A 17,419-nucleotide genomic window follows, 5' to 3' on the forward strand; every position below is an offset into this window, starting at 1 on the left:
ACAAATAACCAACAAGCATATGAAAAGATTCTCATCATCCCTAGCCATTATGGAAATGCAAATCAAAACCACAGAGATATCACCATTAAGATAGCTACTATTAAAAAAACACACACACAGAAAACAACAAGTATTAGGCTAGCCTGGGCAACATGGCGAAACTCCATCTCTACAAAAAAAACAAACAAAAACAAAGAAACAAACAAAACAAATACCAAAATTAGCTGGGTGGGTTGGCATGAGTCTGTGGTGCCAGCTACTTAGGACGCTGAGGTGGGAAGAGCACCTGAGCCTGCCTGGGAAACAGAGCAAGAAAATAAAATAAAATAAATAACAAAAATTAAAGTAAAATAGAATAAAATGTAGAGAAGACCATTTCCCCAACACAGTAAAAGCCAAGTAGTGAGTTCTCTCTCTGGGCAGACTGGATTAGTTCTCATGAGAATAAATTAGTTCATGCAAGAGTCTGTTGTTATAAAGCCAGGATGCCCCTGGGTTCTGTCACACAGGTCAGCTTCCTCTTTGACCTTCTTTGCCATGTTATGGTACAGCAAGAAAGCCCTTGCCAGAAGCCAAGGTCATGTCCTTGAACTTCCTGGTCTGCAGAACCATGAGCTACATAAACCGCTTTTCCTCGTATATTACCCAGTCTCTGGTATTCTGTTACAGCAACACAAGATGGACTAAGAGATATATGCACTCTCATCTTCGTTGCAGCATTCACAATAGTCAAGATACAGAAACAATCTAAATGTCCATTAATGGATGACTGAATAAAGAAATGGAATATTATTCAGCCTTAAAAAATGAGAGCATGCCATTTGTAACAACATGGATAAACTACACATTACACTAAGTGAAATAAGCCAGACACAGAAAAATATTGCATGAGCTCAGCTATACGTGGAATATATGTAGAATTAATAAGCCTAGAGATCCATAGTACAGCATGATGTGATGACTACAGTTAATACTGTACCATATTCTGAAAATTTGCTAAGAGTAGATATCAGGTACTCCCACATACACATAAAAGGTAACTATGTGAGGAGATGGATATGTTAATTAGCTTGATTATAGTAATCTTTTCACTATGTATATCAAAATATGTTGTATGCCTTAAATATATACATTTTAAAAAAGTAAATGATTGACCTTTTGTATCTGCTGACTACACTAAGCCCCTTTATTAGTTCTAGAAATTTAAAAAATAGGCCCTTTGAGATTTTCTACATAGATGATCGTGTCATTTGGAAATAGGGACAAGTTCATTTCTTCCCTTCTGCACAACTTTATCTTTCTTTATTGTACTAAGACTTCCACTATGATGTTGAATAATAGTCCTAAGTGTATTCTTGCCTTTTTCATGAACTTAGGGGGAAAGCATATAAATTTGCCATTACGAATGATATTGGCCGGGCATGATGGCCTGTAATCCCAATACTTTGGGAGGTTGAGGTGGTTGGATCACTTCAGATCAGGAGTTCAGGACCAGCCTGGCCAACAAGGTGAAACCCCGTCTCTACTAAGAATACAAAAATGAGCTGGGTATGATGGCAGGTGACTGTAACCCCAGCTACTTGGGAGGCTGATGAGGATAATTGCTTGAATCTGAAAGATTCCATCTGGGAGATGGAGGTTGCAGTGAGCTGAGATCACACCACTGCACACCAGCCCGGACAACAGAGTGAGACTCCATCTCAAAAAATAAAAATAATAAAAAATTAGAATGATGTTACCTGTAGATTTTTCATAGGTGTCCTTTATCAGATTGAGAGGTTGAGGAAATTCTCTTCTCAGTTTGCTGAGAATTTTTCATCATGAACAAATGTTATACTCTTTCAAACGATTTTTAGGCATCAATTGATATGATTACGTGGCTTTTCTTCTGCAGACTATAATATGGTAGCTCATATTGATCGATTTCTGAATATTGAACTAATCTTGCATTCTCAGGAAAAAACCCATTTGGCACAGTGTGTTCTTTACATATATTGCTGTGTTGAACTTACTAATATTTTGTTGAGGATTTGTGTGTTTGTGTTTATGAGAGATATTGATCTGTAGTTTTCTTTTTCTGTACTGTGTTGTCTGGTTTGGTATCAGGTAATGCTGGCCTATAAAATGAGGTGGGAAGTGTTCCCTCTTCTATGTTCTAGAAGAGGGAGCAGAATTGCTGTTATTTTTAAATGCTTGGTTAAATTCACCAGTGAAACCATTTGGACCTAGGTATTTATTTTTTTGAAATGTTTCAAACTAAGAATTCAATGTATTTAATCATTTTGGGGTTATCTCTTTTATCTTGGGTGGCTTTTAGTAGTTTGTGGTTTTCAAAGAATTGATCCATTTCATCTAAGTTGTCAAATGTATTTCTGTAGAGTTGTTTGTAGCACTGCCCTATTATCCTTTTAATAATTACAGAGACTAGTAATACCTCCTTCTTCATTTCTAATATTGGTAATCTGTACCTTGTTCCTCTTTTTATTAGTTAGTCTTGCTAGGGTTTACCAACCCTATTGGCTTTTTCAAACAAACAGCTTGGTTTCATTGATTTTCCTTATTTTTTCAGCCTCTAATTGCCCTGTTTTCTGCTCCTATCTTTATTTACTTTCTTCACTTGATTTTTGTGGTGCTTTTTCTAGTTTTTAAAAGCAGGGGCTTAGACTATAGATGTGAGAACTTTCTTCTTATCTAATACAAACACTTAATGCTATAAATTCCTTCTAAACACTGCTTTAGCAGCACTCTTCGAACTTTGATATGTTGTGTGTTTCCATTTTCATTCAGCTTAACATATTTTTGAATTTCTCTTGAGATTTCCTCTATGATCCATGGATTATTTAGAAATGTGTTGCTCAGTTTTCAAGTGTTTGAAGACTATTCAGTTATCCTTATGTTCCACTGTGGTCAGAGGATATGCTTTGTATGATTTTACTTCCTTAAATTTTGTTAAGGTTTGTTTTATGTCTCAGGATATGATCTATCTTGGTGAACATTCCATGTGCTCTTTCTGGGTGGAGTGGGCAATAAATGTCAGTTAGATCCAGTTGGTTGATGGTGTTATTGAGCTCTTTCTATATACAGGTACTTGTTGTTTTTCTATCTACTGGTTCTATTTATTACTGAGAGAGGAGTGTTGAAATCTTCAATTATAATTGTGGAGTTGTCTATTCCTCCTTTCAGATTTCACTGCATATAATTTGAAGTTCTGTTGTTAGGTACATACACATTTAGTATTGTTGTGTCTTCTTAGTGAATCAATCATTTTATCATTATGTAATGTCCTTCTGTATCTCTGGTAGCTTTCTTTCTGCTGAAGTCTACTTGATTTGATCTTCACAAAGCCACCTCAGCTTTCTTTTGATCAGTGTTTGCATGGCATACATTTTCCAGCCTTTTACTCTTAAACTACCTATATCATTATAGTTGAAGTATGTTTCACATACACAGAATATTTTTAGGTCATTCTATTTGTAAGCCATTCTGACCATTTCTGTCTTCTAATTGATGTCATTAGAACATCTGCATTTAAGGTAATTATTTTTTTTTTGGCCGGGCGCGGTGGCTCACGCCTGTAATCCCAGCACTTTGGGAGGCCGAGGTGGGCGGATCACAAGGTCAGGAGATCGAGACCATGGTGAAACCCCGTCTCTACTAAAAATAGAAAAAATTAGCCGGGCACAGGGGCGGGCGCCTGTAGTCCCAGCTACTCGGGAGGCTGAGGCAGGAGAATGGCGTGAACCCGGGAGGCGGAGCTTGCAGTGAGCCGAGATTGCGCCACTGCACTCCAGCCTGGGCGACAGAGCGAGACTCCATCTCAAAAAAAAAAAAAAAAAAAAGGTAATTATTTTTGTGGCTAGATTTAGATCTACTGATTTATTGCTTGTTTTGTTTGTTCTCTCTGTGGTATTTTTTTCACCTTGTCTGATCTCTTTTAAATTATTTAAACATTTTTCAGTCTTCTATCTCAATGCATTTATTGTGATTTTTACTGTATCTCCTTGAGTAGTGTTTCTTTTGGGATTACAAAATATGTACTTATTTCATAGTCTACTTAGTATCAGTGTTTTATCACAGTAACTGGAATGTTGGAATCTTCACCTTATAGTTCCACTTACCCTCCCTCTTTCACGCTATGTAAACATATGTCTCATAGATTACACCTAAATACATTGAAAAACCCTCCCTGAGATCTCCCTGGTACTTTTAGTTCCCAAATATTCCCTTTTTTGGTTCTCTGGCTAGAAACTTGAGGCTCTAGTTACCCCTCTCTGCCACACATTTCTGTATTTGAACTCTTGTTGGGCTTAAGTGACAGGACAAGGGAGAAAGGAAAAGGGGAAAGCAATGTGGGTTGACCACACCCTCTTGGAACTGCAGCTTGACTAAATGGAGAGGAAGTTTCTTCTCCCTTTGAGTTTTGGCTCTTGCTGGTCATCATTGTCATAGGATTGTCTAGGTATTGAGATGTAAGAGTACAGAGAGAAAAAAGTGAGGGGATATCTACATTCTGATAATTATAACCTCTCTTTTCAGTAACTCATGCCAAAACTAGACAGATTTTCTTGGTGCTCTCTCTATGAATAATGCCCACTTCTGGGTTTCTAGCTGCATTGACTTCAGGCTAGGGGCTATCAGAGGAGAGAACATAGTAAGTCATATGGTGGTGGTACTTAAAATTCTGGTGTTCTTTCTCGATGCACCTACTTCTGTTTACAGAGTCTTCAAATACCTTTTCCATGCATTCTGTCCATGTTTTATAGTTGTATTCAGTGGGAGAGAACGTGAAGTGTGCTTACTCCATTTTACGTGGAGCCAGAAACTCTATTAATTGATTTTGCTTTAAAGTATATTTTGGCTAATATTAACAAACAGCTATACCAGCTTTTTTTTTTTAGTTAAAATTTACCCAAAATGTATTTTTCAATCAAGTCATGTTTTAAACAGAATATGGTTGGTTTTCTTTCCAACAGACTGATAATCTTTGTCTTTTAACTGAAGCATTTAGTGCATTTTCATTTAATATAATTGTTGATACATTTCATCTAATATCCAGCTTTTTATTTCATATTAGCAGTTGTCTTGTTTATTCTATTTCTTCTTTCTTATTTATTGCATTCTTTTGCACTGATTTTTAATTCTATTTTTCCCATGTGTAAGTTTAAAATTTGTATACTCTGTATTCTCTTAGTGGTAAGCCTAGAAATTTAACATGCATACTTAATGTCTGCATCAAATGTTGCAAATTTAATCCCTTCCTTGGTCCTCCTCCTGGATAATAAGGGGATCTTAAGACACTTTCACTCCACTCACCTCTGTCCCAACTTGTTATTATAATTTTGATTTCATTTATTTTACTACTATTTTATCACTGTTTAAAACTATTATTATTTTTTATAAGTCAATTTAATATTTATAACTGATATTAAAAGTCTATCTTAAATATTTAAGTGTGAAATGTTTCCATTTACCCATCTGTTTACCACATTCTTTGCTCTTCATTTCATCTTGCATTTTAGACCTTCAATCTGGGATCACAATTTTTGCTTAAAAACATACTTTAAAATTCCTTTATGGTTGTCTGCTTTCAGTTTTACCTGCTTATGGTGGTCTGCTGGTGGTGTGCTTTCAGTTTTACCTCATCTGAAAATGTTTTTCTTTCATCCGTGTTCTTGAAAGACCGTCTCATTAGGTATAGAATTCCACTTTAGCATTTATTTTCTGCTAGCACATTAAACATGTAATTTGACTGTCTTTTGGATTCCATTATTCTGTTGATAAGTCAGATGTCAATCTGTCACTTCTTAAAAGTAATCGGTCTGTTTTCTTAATCTGCTTTTAAGATATTCTCTTTTCATTGGTGTTTTTCAGTTTCATGATAACTACAAATGTATGTATATATTTCTTGTTTGTTGTGCTTGGCATTCATTATTTTTGTTTCTTTGTGTGCATTAGTGCCTTTCACTGGTTTTAGAAAATCCTCACCCATTTTTCTTCAAATATTGCCTTTGTCCTGTTTTCTTTTTCCTCTCCTTATAGAACTTTGTTAAACATTATTAATCCTCTCACTCTATTACCCATCTATCTTAACTTTTCTTCTATTTAAAAAAAATCTTTGTGATATACTCTGGGCAAATTCTTCAGAACTCTCTTCTATTAACTAATTTTCAGAACTCTCTTCTATTCACTAATTTTCTCTTTATATTTGTGTGGTCTGCTCTCAAATGTACCCATTGGGTTTTAATATTGTTATATATTTTTACATTCCTTGCAGTTATAAAGTCACTTCTTACCCAAACATTTTTTATCATTCTCTATCATTTTCTATTTTCTGATGATATTGTAAATTTTATCTTTTATTTCTTTAAACAGAGTAAGCACACTATTTGTCTGATACTTCCAGTATGTGAGGTCTCCACTGGTTTTTTGTTGTTGTTGCTTGTTTTTTCTACTGGCCATTATTTCCATGGGTTCTTGCTCAAGTTGTCTTGCTTCATTAACTGTGGAATGCTTGTTTTCCTTGGAAAATTATTTGTGGGGGATTTTTTAGGTCTAGGATAAAGATACATTTCTTGAGAGAATGTGAATTTGTTTTTTCCAGGTACCTGAGCACACTATCAGTCCGAGGCATCTTAAACTAAATTCATGATTCAAGCTTTGTCTTTTCTTTTTTCCCACTTGGGTATGCGAATTTGGGTTGAAATTCCACTCAAGAGCTTATTTATGATTATTACTTCTCAGGGATGTATGAGCCTTTCGTCAGTAAGTTTCTCAGTGCCAAGATGTTTCTTTGAAGTCCTCTGAGATGAGAGATGTAAGGCAGGTTTACTTCTAGAATATGGTTACACAGAGGCTGTAGCTCTTTGAAGTACCAGCTTTATGTGCATAGTAACTCTAATTAGATTTCCCACCTGGAGTAATTTTGGTAAGCTGCAAGCCTGGGAAACTAAAGCTTACAATTTTCCAGGCTTGATAAGTGATTGGGTGCCCTGCACATTTACTTATTGAGACAACTTAGACACCACATTATACACCCATTGTGTGTACAATTTAGTGATTTTTAGTATATTTACAAAGCTATGCAGCTGTCAGCACAAGCCAGTTAAGGTAAGTAAAGTTGGTTGATAGTGCTGTTTAAATCTTCTGAAACCTTGCTAATACTCTGTCTAATCCTATCAATTCTTGATAATAAATCTCCATTGATGATTGTTTGATTATTTCTCATCTCATTTTTTTTTTTTTTCCCCTGGACTCCTGGGCGGAGTCTTGCTCTGTTGCTCAGGCTGGAGTGCAGTGGCATGATCTCAGCTCACTGCAACTTCTGCCTCCCGGGTTCAAGTGATTCTCCTGCCTCAGCCTCCCAAGTGGCTGGGACTATAGGCATATGCCACCATACCCGGCTAATTTTTGCATTTTTCATAGAGATGGGGTTTCACCACGTTGGCCAGGCTGGTCTTGAACTTCTGACGTCAAGTGATCCGCCTACGTCGGCCTCCCAAAGTGCTGAGATTACAGGCATGAGCCACCGTGCACAGCTTCATCACTTCATCTCAGGTTTTGCTTCATGTATTTTAGGTCTCTCTTTTTGGGTATGACACATTTATAATTGATATATTTTCCCGATATTATTGACAATTTTATTATCATGAAATTTTTCTGTTTATCTGTAGTAAAAGTTCTACTCTATTTTGTCTGATGATACAGTCACTGCACCTCTCTTAATATTACTTTTTGCATTTTATGTCTTTCTCTATTGTAAAATGATAGTAAATATTCGTGTATTTGAATGCAAAATGTGTCTCTTATAGAGAGCATATATTTGGTCTTAATTTCTTATTCAGTATGAAAATCTCTGCCTTTTGATTAGGGTGTTTGGTCCATTCCCATTTCATGTAATTTTTGATAGTGACTGGCTATATATCTGCCATTTTGCTATTTATTTTCTACTTCTTGAAACTCTTTTTCTCTGTTCCTCCTTTGCTGCCTTCTCTTGTATTTAACACATTTTTAAGTGTACCATTTTCTTTTGCAGCTTTCTTTGAGCAGGAGGCTTACTATATGGCCCAGGCTGGTCTTGAACTCTTAGGCTCAAGTGATTCTCCCACCTCAGCCTTCCAAGTAGCTGGGATTACATGTGCATGCCACTGTGCCTGGCTTCTTTAGTTGACTTTTAAACTACTTTTTAAAATTTCAGTGCTTGCTCTAGAAAGTCTAATGTGTGTTTTACTTTATCATCCTCTATTTTAGGTTAATACTGAGTTGGTTTCATTACAAACAGCAACTTTGTTCCAAAGTAACCCCATTTTCTCCTCCGCTACTCTGATATTGTCATATATATTACAGCTGCATATGTGAAAAAACCAACTATATAGTATCACAATTGCTGCTTTACAGATGGTCCTCAACTTATGATGGTTTGACTTAAGATTTTTCAACTTCATGATGGGCTTATCAGGGCATAAAACATATTTTTTACTTTCTATATTTTCAACCTATGATGGGTTTATTGGAATGTAATGCCTCTGTAAGTTGAGGAGCATCTGTATTCTTTTATATCTTTTAAAGAAACTAAGAGAAGAAAAAAGAAAAACATGTATTATGCAGCCCTTTATATTTCCTTATATATTTACCATTTCTTGTGCTATTCATTTCTTCCTGTGGACACAGGTTACTGTCTAGCATCACCTCCTTTCAGTCTGAAGGATTTTAGTGTTCCTTTAATATTTCTTGTAAGTCTGCTAGCCACATATTATCTCCATCTTTATTCATCTGGGGATGTCTGTTTCACCTTAAGTTTTGAAGCACAGTTTTGCTGGATACAGAATTCTTGATTGATCATTTTTTTCTTGTAACACTTTGAATATAATATTCCACTGTCTACTTGCCTCTAAGCTTCTGGTAAGTCTCATCTGTTAAGTATACTCTTGTTTCCTTCTACATGATATGGCATTTTTATCTTGCTGCTTTTAAGAATTTTCTGTCTTTAGTAGTTCTTCTATTATGTATTTACGTGAGGATCTCTGGGAATTTATCCTATATGAGGTCTGATAAACTTCTTGGATCTGTAGATTAATGTTTTCCCATCAAATTTCAGAAATTTTTGATAATTACTTCTCTCTCTCATTTCCTTTTGGGATTCCCATTAAACATCTGTTCATAGGTTTGATATTATTCCACCTGACTCTGAGCCCTGCTAATTTTTCTCCAATTTTTTCTCTCTTCTTCAGATTATATAATCTCTATAGATTTCAAGTTCATTGATTCTTTTTTCTAACATCTCAGATGTGCTACTGAGCCCCTTCAGTGCACTTTTATTTGGTTTATTGTACTTTACAAGTTTAAAATTTTCATTGGTTCTTTTAGATAACTTCTATTCTTTATCAATATCATAGTGGACTCATTGTCATATTTTCCTTTAATTCTTTAAAATTGGTTTCCATTAATTCTTTGAACATATATTTGATAGTCACTTTGAAGACTTTGTCTCCCAAATCCAACATCCAGGCTCACTCAGAGACAACTTCTATTGAATACTTGTGCACCACCCCCACCCCCAAATGGGTTATGCTTTTCTGTTTCTTTTCCTTTGCATGTGTTGTAATTTTTTGTTGGTACTGGACATTATGGATAATATATTGTAGCAACTTTTTATCCTGATTTTCTTTGTTTTTCCTTGAGGGTTTCTTTCTTTTCTGTTTTTTTGACTGCCTTTTGTTGTTGTTTTTAAGTAATTTACCTAAACTGAATATGCCTCTTCTACTGTTTGCTGTGGTTTCCCCTCTGTTTTCAGAGAGGAAATCTTATACATTTTTATATTTTAGCCTATGAGTTACCCTTACTTCTGCATAGCTTAGTCTCTGTCAATGACTGGTGGTTGTAGTCAAACACCAGTAAGGCTTCCACTCTCTCCTGGTGGATCTGCATGGGAGTACCTTAAAAGTTCAGATAGTTTCCAAGTCTACTATGACTTTCACTTTCTGCCTGGTCCTCTTGGATCTGCTCTGTACATGTGCTCAACCTACCAGTCATCTAGGAATGTGTGGAGAGCTTGGGCTCTCTATGGGGCTGCATGTTTATGCAGCTTTCTTGGCCTCCAGGGGATGAGTTTATCAAGTCTCTCTGTGACTTTCTGATTTCCAGGATCTTCCTGTTAAATTTCTGGCCAGTTCTTTTGTCTGCTGTTGTACCAACCAGGACTAAGACCTCAGCCTAGAACTGTAGGCTTTTCCTATTTTCCACTGTGAGTGTGGGTTTTCCACCCTCTACTCACAAACATGTCAGCCCCCTTTGGCAAAAAAAAGCTGCTAGTTTTTGTAGCCAGCCCCACTCTAGCAGTATTATCATGTTGAATGACCTGGGGTAAGCAATAGAGCCTCACAAGAGAATGCTGCAGACTGCCTGAAGTCTTACTTCAAGCTCAGTATTGTTTTTAAACAAAGAAACTATTCTCAATTTGTTACTTACGATTGATTTCTAGAGATCTAAAATGGTTGTTTTTGACAAATATGTCTGGTTTTATTTTATTTTTAAGTATAGAATGTTGACTTTTTCAGTTTTTCATAGTTGGAAATCTGCTTTCATTTGGCTTTTGGTCTGCTAAATTCTTACTGGCACGTCAGCTCTTAAAAGGTTTCTAAAGATATGCTTTACAACGTTTTTAGGTTTTTTCAGTCGGAGAATGAGTCTAGCTATCTAGCCAGCTATACAGATCAGTTAATAATTTATCTGCTTTTATGACCATTAAGTGAAACTTTAAGCACAGAATTTAGCAAAGTGTCTGTAACAAAGGGGCTCAATAAACAGAAGTTACAATATCTGAACACTTATATTGTAGGAATTATACATATATTATCTTAATATCTCGAAAGAGGTAGGCATTCCCATTTTAATATTAGCAACAACAACATAAAAATATTTACCAGACCAAGAATATATAGGTGGCACATCAGGATTTCAATCCAAACACACTCAACTCCAAAGCTAGTGCCTTCCCTACTTTACCATGCTGCCTTCCTGGTGAAGGAGGTTTCACAGTGGCTGCTTTTTGGAAGATACCCGTAGACTATCTAGGACATAGTAAGAAATTAAATCCATTATAGGGATTAGAAAGAGGGCTCATTGTTATACTAATTGACAGTGACCCAAAACACAGTGGGGGTACATATAGATTCCTAAAAGCAGACAGGGTTTTTGCTAAGATAATGTGAGTCACTGAAACTAATAAGGTTTTAGGATTCTATATGATACTTGCCCAAATTCCAATTATATATACAGTGAACAATTAAATATGAACTAAGACTGCTACAAAAATACCTAAACAACTGAACTACATTCCATTTCAAAGTTTATAAATATATTTGGGAATTAAGTAGCAAATGTTGAGGAAGTTGACTCTTTTGGGCTGAATCTTACAGGGTGGTAAAGCTTACTGGGGTGATCATGAATCTGTTCTCCAGTTCTGAATATTCAGAAACTACAGCGTAAGCTACTGTAAAAACCTTCCTAATTAGTCTCTCCACTTCCAGTTTCTTTTTGTCTTTGCTGTGTTCTTTATATGCTTATCTCACCAGTTTTTCTAAAACATTTTAATCATGTTGCTTCTGTGTGGTTTCTTACTGTTCACTAGTATTTCCTGAATTCTTCATCCAAAGGCCTCTATAATCTGCTTCTCAGTTTACTACTCAGCTCTTTCTCTCACAACTCCCTGTCCCTGGTGGACTCATTTACGCTCTTTTTATCCTCTACTCTCACCACTTTCATCCTCACCTCCAAACCACTGCTTATTTCATTCTCCTTATTTGTTCTTTTTTGCCCCCTCTCATTGCACCCTTTCCTGGAGCATACTCTTTTCTAGATTTCATCCACTCAAATCTTACATGTTCTTTTAAATCTACCTCCTTTCATTCATTCAATGGACAGTGTCCATGCCATGAAGTGTAAGCTCCCACAAGTGCCTTTCCCATGTAGTTTATCAAACAATATACTATCATTTAAATTCCACATCTAGCATAGTTGTGGCTCCACATTAGGGGGAAATCTTATTCTGGTCCAACTGATATATCACTTTTATCCCACTTTTGGCTGCCCCCAACTTTAATATGTTTAGTAGAAAGGCCCTTCATCCCCTTGAGTGATACACCTATCCTAGGTGATCTATCATAGGTTAGGGATTGTCTCTTCTGGGCCTGTGACATAATATATGGTTATAACAAAGAAATACATATCAAGAGAAAAAACTTAATTATAAGTGAATCTCATAACTGAGGTAGTCATAAATTATGTTGCATAATGTTCTTGTTCTTAAAATCATAAAATAACTACTAATGCTTGAGTGCATTAATTATTTTCCTTCATGCTGTGCAAACAGCTAAGAGATAATGGCCTCCCTCTAGTAAAAAAAATCATCATCATAATACTTTCTATTTAAATGCTTAGTTTGCTTCCATCCTCTATTTCGTATTTCTTCCTTGCCATTTCTTTGCTATCCATCATCTTTTCCGTGTTTTTCCCATTAGCCATCAATGCAGATTGGATGAAATAAAGAATTGGCATAGGTATCATTTCATCAGTCCAGTCAACCTCCCTGCCTCAGTGTTTCTTTCCCATACTTATGGAAGGTGAGGGAAGGTGACAGAGGATAATGTTAGGTAGATGGAATGTCCTTAAAAGAGCTAGGGACTTAACATAACAGGAAAAATCAAGGAGTGGAGAAGGATAGGGGATACATAGGGCATGTTGTGGAATTGTTTTTATTGTACCCACCTTAGTGGAACTGAAGTCTTTTACCAATTCTTACTAGTTATAGTTAGTACAAGACCATACATATAAGAAGTACAAGACACACATAAGAAAAAAGTGCATTCAAATGAAAATTGCTTGATAACACCTGTCTAGAAATTTGGTGGGTTAGGCAAAATGAGGATTGGCACAATCTGTGGCACAGTCTTACCTATGGTGGCTTTCTCTTCTAATGGCACAGATCCATCACAGTTGGTGCAAAGCCCACATTTCATTGACTAAAAGTGGCCCAAGGCTTATTCCTATTTCAAAGTATATTACTTGGTAGTATATATAAGGATATATCATTACTGTTTTTATATTCCAAGGCACTTATAAATGCCATAAAAATAGTTTTGCTCTCAATGTCAATGGACTTCCTTTAATCTTATTTGACTGTGCTCTAGAAAACAAGAAATAAAAGACAAAGTTCAGCTAGTTGTACATAAATTTGAACTGGGATACAAGTGCAAAGGAGGACATTTCATTTTTGCTGAGGCAAACTGCTGAGGAAAATAAAAGTAGTTATACTGTTAGCAATCTGCTTCTTCTTACCCAAAACATAAATCTCACTGTTGACTACAGCTGTACTGAATCGGTATTTAGAGTACTTCATGGATGCCCGCACACTCCATTGATCTTGGCTGGGGTCATACTGCAACAGTTTGTTGCTTAATCGATCAGGTTCTTCATCAGGAAGATCCATCTGTATGAAATATGACAGCCAATATAACAACGTACCATTTAGCGATCTTTGTGAGTACATGAATGCAATTAATCAAAGCAGACAGCCAAAGAGATAAATAGAGGTTAACTGCAGTGACTCATACTCACAAACCCACCAAACCCCATGACGGGGGTTATAAGTGTACTGTCATTATCAGAGGAATTTATATTCTGAAATAATGGGCCAAAGGTGTTCGGGTATAGCAAACAATCTGTGATCTTAGCAGTGAGACATTCATTACAGCTTTTTTTTTTTTTTTTTAAAGAAGCAACTGCAAAGCCTAAAAAAAAAAACAAAAAACAAAAAAACCAAGCTCTCTTGAATAGTATTTAAAGTGTAATTCTATTTTACCAAACTTCATAGTTGTTGATTTTAATATTTGTGAGAAACTAATTTTAATAATATAGAAGGCATTTTCTTTTATTTTTCTAATCCATATGAAACAAAGTTGCCAAAACATTTTAGTGTCTTCATAATTATTTTTACACCATAATTATGGCCTATATAGGAATGATGTGAATTCAATTTTCAAGACTTATGGACTAATCTAAATTATTTGCAGTTATTTTAACACACTTATTTTATATTTTTTAATGACTAGAGAAGGTACAAATTAAACAATTTTACTCTTACACAGAAGTGGCTTTTCCTATTCATAAATGTTAGGTGAAATGATGTCTTTTGTATACATGTATGTGGAACTTTATATGACTTCAAGCTAAGGATTCATGAGTGTCATTTTTTTGGGTGATACAAGTGTTCAAAGAAATAACTGGCATACTTACGAAAGCTTATGCAATTAATTTTAGTTAACTACTTTAAATATACCAAGAGTTATGCTCACCATGACACACGCACAACCCTGTGTGATCTTGCAATTGTTATACAAGTACTCAATTGGGTAGCAAAGCCTTTCCTCTATGAGGTAAATGTTCATGTTATCTGTTCAGAAACTTTATAAATTAACAATCGTTGACTTTATGGTTTTAATTTTCCTTCTAATTTAAGTATTTAATCTCTATTTTAGTGAAAGAAATGCAAAGAAAAGCTTCTAAGTTGTTTTTGGAGCTTATGCATGCAAAATTAACTATGTAAATGGATAATTTTGAAAAAGTTTAATTACAAATAATCTGTCAGGTTTCTCCTGCTAGCTGTGATGAAATCTGTACTACTTTCTGACATATAGCAGAAAAAATTAAATGTGTTAAATGTGAGGTTTAAGTTTACAAAACAGGTATGATATACTATAAATAAATGGCAAATCCCAAGCTTCTGAAATGAATGCAAATAGCATCAGTTTTATCCTGAAGCAAATTTGGAGAAACAAAAAATAATACAGGCAAAAATAAATTTACTGTATGCTATGAGGATGACCAATGAGCTAGTGAGATTAATTTTTATTAGAAAGTCTGGTTGGTCAGGGCATGAGGCAGCTGAAGTGGTCCTAAGAAGAGTGCGCCAAGGCACCAGGAGAGGACATCCAGCAGGGAGGGAGAAGGCCACTATGGCCACACACCCCTGACTTTTCATTCTGGTTTGCCATCACTTCACTGGACTTCAACAGAAACAGCATTCTGGGTTCTCTGCCTGCTGATGCCCAATAAAAATATCAAGTGTTACAATCACAATATGCTTTCATAGAAATGATTGTGCCATCACAGATCGGTATTTTGGTGTCTCACTTAGGGTAAGAATTTTAAATATGGAAAAGGCCTATGAGTTACTTGCCTCAAGTCACAAAGCTATTAGACACACAGAACTGGATGAGGATCCAGCTTCTCTTACCCCTAGTTAGACGCTCCCTACAGATAATCCCTCAGCACAAATATTTTTCATAATTAGCAAGAATGGGAGGATTATGAAGAGCACAGCATGAATACTGAATCAAGTCACGTCTATGAAAACACACTTTAAAAATCTATTCTCCTAAATTGCTTTAACACTTTAAAACCTTGAGTTATATTCTATAAAACAGAAAGCACTTTACCAAAATGTAAGTCACACTCTTTTAGTATTCAACAACTACAACAATTTTTTAACATAGCAGCCAGACTCGGTATTGCCATGCCAATTATGTATACAGGAAATTTCTTAACCTGAGGGGTCCAGCCTCCAATCACATAAAGCTTATTATTCAATGTCACTACAGCATGACATGCCAATTGCAGTGGAAGGGGAGACACCCTTTTCCAGTTGTCGTGTTCTACAGAGTACTTATCCACACAGTTTGTAATAAGATACTGGTTTTTAATTTTCATCTGTCCTCCTATAACATAAAGGTCATTATGAATACTGCCCAGAGCATAGAGTTCTCGAAATTCAGCTGTGCATAACTTTTCCCAAAACTGGTTTCCTCTATCATGATACCTGCAAAAGAGAGAAAGAGTATCCAGGATTAGAGGTAACATGAAAGCAATTTACCCAAGAAATACACTTATTTATTATCTGACCAAAAATAATGAGATATGATTCTTCCAATTGGAGGACAAAAAACATTAATACAAGAAAGTGATACAGGTTTTTTTTTTTTTTTTTTTAAAGGAATGATGAACAAAATATAATGTGCTTTAAAATAATTAACCACATATACCTGAAGAGTTTTAGGAAAAATATAGAGAAAAAGTATAGACTATCCAGGAGTAGCCTTCATTTTATAATTCTGGGAAAGAAAATCAAGAATGAATAGTAAGTTTTTTGGCAAATCATTTCTAATTTTACCATAAAAGTAAGCAAAAATACAAGAATGCCTTATTCTGTGGACAAGAAATATCACTTTAACACGAACATTAAAGAAATCACAGTTTTAGGGCAGATAATCTAAAAACATCTCAATTCATACATTTCTCTCAGGATGATTTAGAATATGTAGAATTTTAAGAACTGTTGTAGTTCCAGCTGGCTTACAATTGGGTTAAGAGCACTGTATAAAAACCTACCTGTAGATGTCTGCTGGGCACTTAACATCTATTTTAATCTACTAGATGTGGCAATTTCAGTAATTTCTTCCAGAGTATCACTCTAAGAAGAGTCTTAAGAGCTATGGACAATAGTATATATGGTCTCTCAATGCCTTCCAGAATCCAACACATTAACTGATTATGTGTGTGATGGGGCATTGTATGGTCACTGGGTAGATGAGTTTGTAGCTATCCTTTGTGTTGCATCATGATAATGGTAAATCTTTATCTCCAATCATGATTGAAGATACACAGTCTGAGAAGGACAAAAGTACTTCATGGGGACAGAGGGATAAAATATGTGAAAGTAAATGTCCCAGAAAATCTAGAAAGTATATCTGGAATTCAAAATTACACACACACAAATTAGGAACTTATGTGTGTTTTATACAGAGTACAATTTTTAAGTATAGACTACTTATTTTGCATTTAACACCTGCCAGTTAATTCTATGATAGGAATTTTTCCCAGTTGTCCAGGCCAACTCTTAACGTTCTTTCCCAAAGAGACATCTTTACTTGAGGCTTGACAGGGAAGTTAGAAGGCATGCTCCTTTCTAAGAGGGTATGTCTGGCTTGTCACAGCTGAATGCAGACATTTATCAAACCTTATGATGGCTGTCTTCTATGTAATTCTAGGCGGAGAACCAAAGTCTCTGGAATCACAGGCGATATTTTCATCACTATTTTTAATTGTTTGAATTTTAGAAGAGAAAGGAGGAATAGGTATCTGTAATATATGTGCGGGCTGCCAAAGTAAAGCCAACTGAATGAATATATAAATGAACTTTAAAAAATGGGTTTGGGTTTTCTGAGACATAGTTTAAGAAAATAGGCTAGGAATGAAGTACATCCTGTAAAGGTTAGGAAGTAGATGTTTGCTGGGTGACTTCCTAATCTGATTTTTGTTTTCACATTTAGAACTGAAAACAGGGAGAGAAAATGCTCAGATAAAACTC

General features: G+C 35.5%; 1 protein-coding gene across 3 annotated transcripts in view; it reads right to left on the reverse strand.

Annotated features, from left to right (window-relative positions):
- KBTBD12 (kelch repeat and BTB domain containing 12) overlaps positions 1-17,419 on the reverse strand; it is a 77,600-nt gene that overhangs the window by 49,727 nt on the left and 10,454 nt on the right. For all 3 annotated transcript variants that reach the window (XM_050781677.1, XM_050781678.1, XM_050781679.1), the window contains exons 3-4: positions 15,601-15,871; positions 13,333-13,483 (exon numbers count right to left, since the gene is read on the reverse strand). In XM_050781677.1, coding sequence (XP_050637634.1) covers positions 13,333-13,483; positions 15,601-15,871 — 422 coding nt within the window. The remainder of the gene's footprint in view (positions 1-13,332; positions 13,484-15,600; positions 15,872-17,419) is intronic.

This window comes from Macaca thibetana, chromosome 2, assembly GCF_024542745.1.
Source record: "Macaca thibetana thibetana isolate TM-01 chromosome 2, ASM2454274v1, whole genome shotgun sequence".
Taxonomy (NCBI): Eukaryota; Metazoa; Chordata; class Mammalia; order Primates; family Cercopithecidae; genus Macaca; species Macaca thibetana.